Source organism: Musa acuminata, chromosome BXJ3-4 (genome assembly GCF_036884655.1).
Source record: "Musa acuminata AAA Group cultivar baxijiao chromosome BXJ3-4, Cavendish_Baxijiao_AAA, whole genome shotgun sequence".
Taxonomy (NCBI): domain Eukaryota; kingdom Viridiplantae; phylum Streptophyta; class Magnoliopsida; order Zingiberales; family Musaceae; genus Musa; species Musa acuminata.
In genome coordinates this window covers 21335001-21345067 of record NC_088352.1, presented here as the reverse complement: position 1 = coordinate 21345067, position 10067 = coordinate 21335001, and the positions used below count along the sequence as shown (strand labels likewise).

Here is a 10067-nt window from a genome sequence, read left to right as displayed (position 1 = left end):
TGGGCAATCCCATGTCACGTCACATCGTTTACACAAATGAACCGTCTTAAGTAAACGAAGGACCTCTCTCCTTTCATTTCTCTCTTGCATTCAAACCATTTGAACCTTGAATATCTATGCGTAAGTCACCCACATTTGAATATCTTTCATTTCAATCTTTCACAAATCAATCTTTAATTTCGATGGACTCCGAAATCCCCCACATTTGAATATCTAAGATGTCTTCCTCCTCTCCGTTTCATTTGAAGGGATTCAGATCTGGTGTCAATCTTATCCCCCACCACCGTCCCCGGTCTCATCCTCTGTCTCAGTTAGGCCGACTTCCTTCTCCTTCGAACATATCGAAGTTGGCTCAATATCACCCTAACGTAGACTCAATTATATTCATGCTACAACATTTATTATTTAAAAGGCTTTCCACATTACATTTCAAGTGTTTACCTTTAACTAGCTTTACTTAAATCGTGCGATATCTTTACAATATTCGTCTCCAAAGCGTCAATTCAGTCCTACAAGGATTCACAAAGAAAAGATGATTTACCAGAAGCAAGCATTCAAGATTGCACAAATAGATATTTAAGCAAACACTTTATATGCATTTCAAAATACAAAGATCAACTGTGTAAATCCTAAACAATCGTATAACAAAGAATCCAAGATAATCTACTATATACTGTACATGTGCCCATGCAACTCTTGTAGCAAGACATGTAACCAACTCTTGTAGCAAGACATGTAACCAGTCTTATCCGACTTAATGATCCATCACTAGCTGCTTATGTTTCGCACCGCAAGGTCATTAGCTAGAAAATCAACTCGTGGCATATGTAAACAAGACTATTTCAATCATTTTCCCTGCATATGACATCATTCTGTCTACAATTCTTACTTGTTTTACACAATAGAAAATTAAAAAAAATACTACCAACGATAAAATGGGACTGACAACTCATACAATTTGTCTGAGAAAACATTCAAAAACACCCAAAAAAAAAAAGATCGGCATTTGATCACAAATATATATAACCCTTTTAACTGCATTACTCCGTTCCATGTGCCTCATCACTCTACAACATCTCATCTCATGGCCGAAGCTCAGAATTTGTAAACTCACTTGTAAATACAACTGTTCCTGAAAACCAGTTAGCTACAACTACAATGTAAACATAGCCATGAAATATGTACATCATATTTATTGGTGACTACAGTTTGGCCTAACATGCCTTCAAAACACTTTCCACCTTATCTGCATGATGGATGCTTTCTTGATCCCATCCACTAGCACTAGTGCATGACCAGAATCCAAGCAATAATCTATTTTCTGGTGATGTCAGTGAACCACCTAGTCCACATCCCAATTGCTTTCTTCCACCAACCCCAAATGATAAGCATACACCTAGATTTTAGGCGTTTCGCTTGTGAACAATGTTGCGTCCCATGCCTAACTTGAAACCAGATGTGTTGCGATACGCATGAAACTGCAGTAATTCTCAATAAATCACATTTCACATGCCAAATCAATAAGGTCTGCCAACCAATGTTGCTCACATTGATCTATCTGAATATGTTGACCTCTTTCATCATTCTGCACACACAGTCTTCTAGCACAAATAGCACTTCACATTAATCATGATAGCTACAAAAGACCAGGTGTGCAAGTTTCCTGGTCAACAATGTGACCTACCAGAAACTCCCGGCTTAATGGAGCAATCTCTTGTTCATAGTTGATTCAGGAGTGCACCCTGGAGGCTTAGGTTACAGAATATGGTTTAGTGGGAGCAGTTGCTAAGATGAAATTATTCTACAATAAGCATTTATTTATATCTCACTTTTTAGCTATTTTGGTTTCACTAGACCAACTCACTCAACTCTTAGTTTAACCAAGTGCGGTTGCATCAATACACCTTCACCTGCTTTTAAGTGAGCAACAAGAAGCACACCAAATGATGTAATTAACTTATACTTTCCCTATTCCAGCTCCTTGTTGCTTCCTACATGCTCCATGCTCAATCAAACAAGGCAGTGTGCTACGTCGGAAGCGCATGTATATACATTCATGTTGCATCTAACTAAATTCCACTGTCTCTAATGTAACATGGTCCATAAATGAAATGAGAATCAGTATGGTGTCCGTCGTAACTATGAAATACTTATTACTGATTTATTAATACAAGTAACACAAAGATGTAGACGTAACAATTACATCAGGTGACACATTAAAACAAACCAAAGCAAGCCACGACTAAACATGGAAACAAAAACAAACCTTGTAGAAGAAAACCATATAATATACAACCATTCTGCAGAGGGTCAGTTTGACACCCTCTTCAGATTGCATATGAAATTTATTACGTACTATAAATTCTGAGAATGCCAACATTACTACTCAACAGTAGAAATCACCTTGCTGAAGGATTTTTTAACATGAAGCAGGCAAAATCTTGCTATCAGAAGAGCGTTGTGACACCTTGATCTTCTTGTATTTCTATGCCAATGTAATATTTGTTGACATCCTACCATCATTAGAAGGATTTGCATGATCTGAAGACATCTTAGTTTCTGCAGAGCCAAAATTTGGATTTCTAGTGAAAGATTGATGGTTTGCAGAGGGCGACAATTTTTTTTACCTCCGCTTGATCTCCGAGGCCATATTGATTCAAAGGCAACTTCTTTTGCTTAATTCTCACTTTCCTACCCTCGGTTATCACTCTAATCCTAGACCCACACTTTTGTTCCTCTGTGCAGTAATCGGATTCTTCTTGCTCCCCCTCAGCTTCGGAACAACCCTCGATCTTCTCTTTTGATTTATCTATAAAATACTTATTAGTCATCCTGACACTATCCTTGTGCAAAACAGGCGACTTTTCTATGCAGACACCATTGCCATTACAATGAACTTCTCTCCCAAAGTTTTGAATGCACTTTCGGTTATTATTTGAAAGTCTAGGTGAACTATTCATTGCAAGATGCAATTTCCTGGCAAGTTCTTCATCTGCTTCTTGGCTCCCCGCAGGAAGGTGAGTCTTATACAAGAGCTCTATGGGAATCTGTTTCTTCCTCACTTTGTGTTTGCTCAAGCAACCCTTTCTCAGATTCCTGCTCCTCGAAATCGAATCCAGAAACAGCAGTGCACTCTTGGCAGCAGCTTTGGCCTTTGCAGCTGCGGCTGCTTTCTCGGTTGCAGCGTTTCTTGCTGCCGTTGCAACTTCGGCAGTGGCCAAAGCAACGGACTTTGCGACCTCAATAACCTCTTCCGGAGTTGAACTCGGAGAGCTAATAACATCGCGAAGCTGAGCACCAAAATCCCCAGAAACAGAAGGAATTGGTGGCAGGCAATCAAAATCAGAACTGTCCCTCTTCAGTTCAGCGAGCAGGCGCTTCCGAGGAGGCAAATGAGTGTTAGCATCGAAGAATTCCATCTAATTACCCCCTTTCCCACGACGATCGTGTATCCAATTAGGTTTCTTGGATCAAAAACTCAATCTTTGTCAATCCATATCGCGAATTGGTTCCAAGCATATCATTCTACAGCCAACTTAGGGCTCGGAAAACCACCCGTTAAATCGCATAGATACACCGTACGAATTCATCTACCAACAGAAGAACAAAGAGAAACAACAGCAATGAGCCTCAACATCGAGGACACAAATTCACACTTCGACCGAAGCGAGCGCATCGTTTCAACTAAGGACGATAAAATCCAGCAAGAAAATTTCAACTACCATCGATCGAACTCCATCAAAAATCGTCCGAGATGCAAAGATGGCAATTTGAGGTGAGGGGTGTGCTCAATACGATAAAATTAGAGACTTGCCGCACCGCACAAAAGCTAACGAGATCGAGAAGGTAGAGATCGCTACCTCGTTTCTCCGATTAGGGCTTTCTCTCGACGGGAGAATTCGATGGAGGGCTTCAGCCAAAGATGGAATCTTTTCCCCCAAAACCCATGTCACACAATAGAGGAGAGTTGCAGGAATATATATATATATATATATATACATATATATATGTATATATGTATATATACATATATATATATGTATATATACATATATATATGTATATATGTATATATACATATATATATGTATATATATATATATATGTATATATACATATATATATGTATATATATATATATGTATATATATATATACATATATATATATGTATATATATATATATATATACACACACATATTTATATATATACATATACATATATACATATATGTGTATATGTATATATATACACATATATATGTGTATATACATATATACATATATATGTATATCCATATATATGTATATATATATATATGTATATATATATACATAATATACATATTATATCTTTATTATGTATGCATATATATCGTGCCCAATCAATTATTATTGGATAAAAACCGTAAATATAACATTCAAGACATAATTACAAAATAGATTAATACAAAATGAAAAATGGAATTAAGAAACATAAAAAAAGAGGTTAGAATGAAAGAACTCATCTTAATTTCTATCATAATAAATATCGTCATTGGTTTATATTAGAATCGTACCGATCAATCAAATAAAAAAATTATAATCGGAGATCACTTAAACAATAAAGGATTACATTATTATAAAAAAAAATTAAAATTTGGATACATATTTGTGTCTTTCTATTATAAGATGAAAGAGAATAAAACTTCATTCTGTCATTCTATAAACATATATATATATAAACTCTGGTTCTATCATTCTCTTCCACTATATTATAAAAAAATAAATTATAATATTTATTTATATTTTTAAAAATAACATGTAATTAATTTTATTTTTAAAAAATATTAAACATTTCGTTGGACTAATTGACTCAAGGATTTAATTAATGACCCTAAATCAGAGCAAACATTAAAATCGAATCATTCTATCTTATTTTGATGATTCAATATAAGTTTACTTTGTTATAAATAAATCATAAGCAAGTGAATCATGAAAATAATCTCTTTATTTATAAAAAATTAATTTTTTTTTTCTAGAACATCCCTTTTTGTATATTCCCATAGAATACTTATTTTTTAAAAGATGAGATTATATCTAACCTCCACCTCTACCCCTCATTCATCACTCTTATCATGCCTTCGACCTTGCCTATCGTCTCCACTCTCATGCCCATTCATCATCTCTTAGATTTCAAAGCTCCCATGCTAAAGGATCATGCTCTTGCCTACTTTTGCTTGTCACTTTTGTTTCTTATCATTGTTCAATCATGCCCCTCGTTCTTGCTCGACCTAGGGAGTAAAGCTACCTCTTAATCCTTAGTGAAAGAGGCATGGGTGCTACCACTTGAAAACAATGGGCCATAAAGAGGAGAGAGAGGAAGCCCCATGGGTGCCACCTCCTTCCCCTTCGTTAAAGTCGACAATAACTACCAAGGACAACAGGACAAAGATAATCACGATAGGACAAAGACTAAGGGTAACTTTGTCTTTTAAAAAATAACTAAAAAAAGAACACTTTACGAGAAAAAAAAATTAAAAACTAAACTTTATTTAAAAAGTTGTCGAAAAATAAATACGTCTCATGACATTAAATGTCTCTCTTTGCATCTGATCCACTTTTTTTTCAAGTTAAACATTCATATATGGTATTAGGGTGACGTTTTTTTTTTCTGAAAAGAAACGATGAGGTAAAATATATGAGCTTGGAGATCACTTCAACTAACTCTTGCTATTCTGCATCAACTCAACCAAAGGCTTACCAATCTAACTCTTGGAGATCACTCACCTCATTGCATCTTATATTGGAGTTCTTACACTGGATTTCTATCTATCCAAAACAGAACATGTACCTTTGACAGATCAGTATGGACACCATTCTGAAACAAATGCTAATATTGTTCTGTAGGAACTATAAAGCCCATAGTCTCCTTGCAGACGAACAATTATGCCTGTTATTCCATCATGCAGCAAAGCCACATCCAACTGTCATTTTGATCCTATCTTAATCAACACAAGGATCTTATTCTGAAGATGTCAAAGGTATTGAGTATATTTGCTGAAGAGAGCAAAGAAAGAAACAGTTCAAATTGAACAAAGAAATGACTATTGAACATGACAAAAAGCATGTGCACTATATTTTTATTGCTAATGTTCGATGTAAGAAGGAACCAAAAACTGATTTAAAGTTTGATAAAGAGTCATCTAGTAGATCCTAATAACATACATGATTTCCAGAAAGCACCTTCTCAGTTGGAGCAGTATATCACAATTCCTCGAATATACCTCTGCAGTTCCCTAAATGTAACTTATCGGTCATTATCGAGTCATGATCAGTTTTGACTCGAACACGATGTCAACCCATGACATCATACCTCTCTCCAGAGTGGAAAGGGCTAAAGCTCGTCGGCATATCAAACTTGTCCATCAGGTGGTCTAATCCTGCATTGATCAATCAAGTCAAAGAAGACATTTTGATATGAAGGTAAGAAAGAAGGAAAATAATGATGAAGAAACCTACTTGGAGTAGATAGAACACTTTCATAGGACATATGGTCCAAACCGCCAGAAGAGTTCAAACTCTCATTCAACCGGCATCTGCCTTGTGCTTGATTTATCTCAGATGCTAACAAATGGACTTCTGCATTCATTTGTTCATCGTAAATGGGATGATTACTGATGCTGACAGGCAGGTTTTCGTGATGGAACTCATCGGGCCTGGGTTTCTTCTCATCTGGGGATTCCTCATCTGCCTCGGCTTCAGATTCGGTATTACTCGGTAATGCAGCCATCTTCTTGCGTTTTGATCGTGCCCTTCTATTCTGGAACCAGTTGTAGACATTAGACTCAGAGATCTGACCATGTTGTGATAGCTCAGTTGTTATCTGCTTTATATTCTGCTTGCTTGGAGTCCCATTGCCTTGATTAAACATGGTCTCCAGAATCTGTAGCTGCATGCTTGTTGGAGTCCATCGCTGCCTAGCAGTGATTTTGTGACTGCCAGATGCCATCAGGGAATCATTGTAGAGGCCTCCCAGCCTCATTCCTAAAACAATGAAGAAGCACAGGGAAGGTAAACAGAGAATAGGTCATTCTTCTGCTCAGTCTACATCAAATATGGTTCCTGTAATAATAATTAACTTATGTTGGTGTTCTAGCTTTCCAGTGTAAGAAACAAGGGAGGATAAAAAAGCAGCCATATGTATAATTTTCGAGTAACTGGAAAAAGGTGCATGATTGACTACTAGTTTAGGGAAATGGATCATCAAAGGTTAATTTTGTTAAGTGGGCTTCATGATGCTACTGGAGCAAGTGAAATAATTAGTGCACATATCTTGTTTGTTTGTTTCATAAAACAATTTATGCCCAAGACAGCATGTCCACATACTGTGTAAAGCAATGTAGAATGCAGTTTGTAAGAAGAAGATCAAAACTCAATGCCTTATGCAGGGATCAGATTGAACAAATACTAGTTATCCCAAGTTCTTCCAGTGCAGGATCCTTCGCGGTTCTGTGACAAGTTTAATAGATTGACTTGGAAAAAAAAGCCAGAAACAAGGACAAAAAAAAGGTACTAAAGCATTACAATGATGAAAGTTTTATGAGGACATACATTCCACAATATGTTGAGAAGCATTATAGTGGTTGCTCTTTTCTTCATCTGTTTGTTTTGATTTTTCCTGTACACTTCAATTTCTGTTGATTAGATATGGTGGGGAAGTGCTTGCTTCTAGCTTTTACTCGAAAAAAAATTTAACAAGAACTAAGATGTGATTCCTACAGAAATGCCTAAACCAAAAAAATAATGATTTCCCATTATGGTTCTTAAATAAAAATACAATACAAGGGGAAGAAATTGAAGTCTCCTGCTATTGCGCAAGCATTTTGAACAAAATGAGTTGTTGCTCTTCTATTCTTCTACAGATATTAGAATAAACCTGAGAAGTTAAACAAAGGCGCTTGACAAACTTGAAATAAGTAAGACAACACACCATTAAAGTCTGCCAGTACAAAGTTAGCTTATTTTGTATGACAACGAAAAACCTAGCTATAAACAACACTACCAAAATCAACAAATTGGCATATAAATATAAGGCAATTCCTAAAACAACAAGGTAGATCTTCCCTTTGCATCCTTCGGTACTTTGCATAACCAAAATGCATCAGCCCTCCTCTAAATCCCTTTTTAAGTGATGGAAACAACCAAGCCATCTCATTTCAAGAGTTGGTAAATCATGTTATACAAATTATTTTAATCTGGCAAATTAAGGACATCTCTAAAAGAATCTCGTTTTTTAATGGGCTTGCTGAAAGGATCTAAAATAACATCAAAGTGACTGTTTTCTGATAGATAATGTTGTCCAATCCACATGCGTATAGCCTGCCACTGCTCCAAAACCTTTAATGCTAAACCACCGAACATAATGTTTCCAACAGGCAAGAAAAGATTATTAGTATTAGCCTCAATAAATGTTCATGATTCGAATATGAACGAAGTCCAATAAGACGCACAACATGGAGTTATGGGAGATAGCCAAACAAAGAGAGCAATTTTAAGTCCAAACAAAATCAAAATTAGGTCCAAATCTCAACGCATTGATACGAAGTGACAGAGCTACATCATGTTTCCCCTCTGATATGAAGGTAAAAAAGGAATCTTTTCTCCTAATCAAGAGGAAGAGTAGGGAGTCGGAATCGATCACCTGCGAGGGTGTCGTGGTGGGCGGTGATGGCCTTGTGCATCTCGACGAGCTGCTCGCAGATGGTGGCGTACACAGCGATCTGACGACGGAGGACCTCCATCTGCTCGTCCGTCATCACCTTCACGTAGAGAACCCCTTCCCCTCCCGCACCGTCTCCTCCTCCTCCGCTCCCACTCCTCCCCTCCCCTTCCTCGTCGTTCCTCACGCCGCCACCACCACTACCAGGGCCCCTCTCCCACTCCATTCTTCGCGCCTCCTCCATCAAAATACCACCTCTCTCCGATCACTCCCCCTCTCCATCGGATCCCTCCCGCCGTTCCTCACCTCTTGCACGTCAAGACCCCATCTTTCCTGGTTCCGGTGCTCACCCGCCCATCTTCTACGGTTACTCGCGCAAAAGAGGGTAAGAATCGGCGGCGGGGGAGGCGGAGGAAGACCAGGACAGGAGAAAAATGGAAAGAGCTCCACGAGGCCTCGCGAAGATTGGCACGCGCTTTCCTTGATCACCGACGCCTCTCCACCGCGGGTCACTGCGAGCCTACTGCGGGCACAGATGGAAAGCAAAAGGAGAACAGAGGGAGGGAGGGGGAAGGAGAGCAAGAAAGTAGGAGTGGTGACACCGAATGATGGGAACAGGAGTCACACTCGCTGTCTCCACACTATGCCTACGTTGGAGTCAAAAGCCTACCATTGTTAGGGCTCGTTTGGCATTACAGCAAAGTTGGACACCAATAATACATATAGGCAAATAATAATAATAATAATAATAATAATAACAATAATACAAATAAACAAATTTTATATTTATACTTATATATATATATATATATATATAGTGATTTACGGATTTACTATTTTATATTTAAATATAAAACATATACATACACATATATATCATCGTAAATTTTAAAACATTATTAGTCGTTGACCGTTGACCTTAGCATAGTACTGTTAAAACTCAAATTGGCATTAATATCCCTTCAAAGGCACTAAAAATAATGAGTCTTTTGGATATTTAATTATAATATAATTTTAACAATATTAATATATTTTTAATTAACTTGCTTATTTCTCCTTGTTAAGTTGAGCTTACTAAACTGATGCTAGCGAGAGTGGCATATATGATATATTCAAATATTTAAAGGAATAATATATATATATGTGATTATTAGAAGAACTAAATTAAAAAATATATTTCCAAGGCAAACTTAATATATCAATCGAGTTTGTGGGGTATATTTTTTGATTTAATCAATAATAAATAAGTATCAAAATAAATTAAAATTTTTCATGTTTTTCTACATCATTTATGTTATTCTAGTTTTAGGATACAATAAGATGTATTCAATATCAATTTCGTTTTCTAAGCACTTGAAAACGCTAT

The 10067-nt window shown here is 36.8% G+C and overlaps 2 protein-coding genes across 2 annotated transcripts; both read right to left on the bottom strand.

Annotated features, from left to right (window-relative positions):
- Positions 1 to 2127: 2127 nt before the first annotated feature.
- On the bottom strand, positions 2128 to 3956 carry LOC135635295 (uncharacterized). The gene is made up of 2 exons (XM_065146273.1): positions 3861 to 3956; positions 2128 to 3590 (listed from the first exon to the last, which is right to left on the bottom strand). Exon 2 carries the CDS (start codon positions 3417 to 3419, stop codon positions 2583 to 2585), a length of 837 nt encoding a protein of 278 aa, XP_065002345.1. The 5' UTR covers positions 3420 to 3590; positions 3861 to 3956; the 3' UTR covers positions 2128 to 2582.
- A 2059-nt stretch (positions 3957 to 6015) lies between these two features.
- On the bottom strand, positions 6016 to 9357 carry LOC135635738 (WUSCHEL-related homeobox 8-like). The gene is made up of 3 exons (XM_065147028.1): positions 8684 to 9357; positions 6502 to 7026; positions 6016 to 6422 (listed from the first exon to the last, which is right to left on the bottom strand). The coding sequence occupies exons 1-3, from the start codon at positions 8943 to 8945 to the stop codon at positions 6337 to 6339; spliced, it is 873 nt and encodes a 290-aa protein (XP_065003100.1). The 5' UTR covers positions 8946 to 9357; the 3' UTR covers positions 6016 to 6336.
- Between the last annotated feature and the right edge of the window lie 710 nt (positions 9358 to 10067).

Excerpts from the sequence above, each read along its gene's own strand:
- LOC135635738 (XM_065147028.1), bottom strand. The coding sequence starts at position 8,945 with ATGGAGGAGGCGCGAAGAATGGAGTGGGAGAGGGGCCCTGGTAGTGGT. Across the intron at positions 7,027-8,683 it reads CCACCACGACACCCTCGCAG|GAATGAGGCTGGGAGGCCTC; the intron begins GTGATCGATTCC and ends TCATTGTTTTAG. Across the intron at positions 6,423-6,501 it reads AAGTGTTCTATCTACTCCAA|GATTAGACCACCTGATGGAC; the intron begins GTAGGTTTCTTC and ends TGATCAATGCAG.
- LOC135635295 (XM_065146273.1), bottom strand. The coding sequence starts at position 3,419 with ATGGAATTCTTCGATGCTAACACTCATTTGCCTCCTCGGAAGCGCCTG.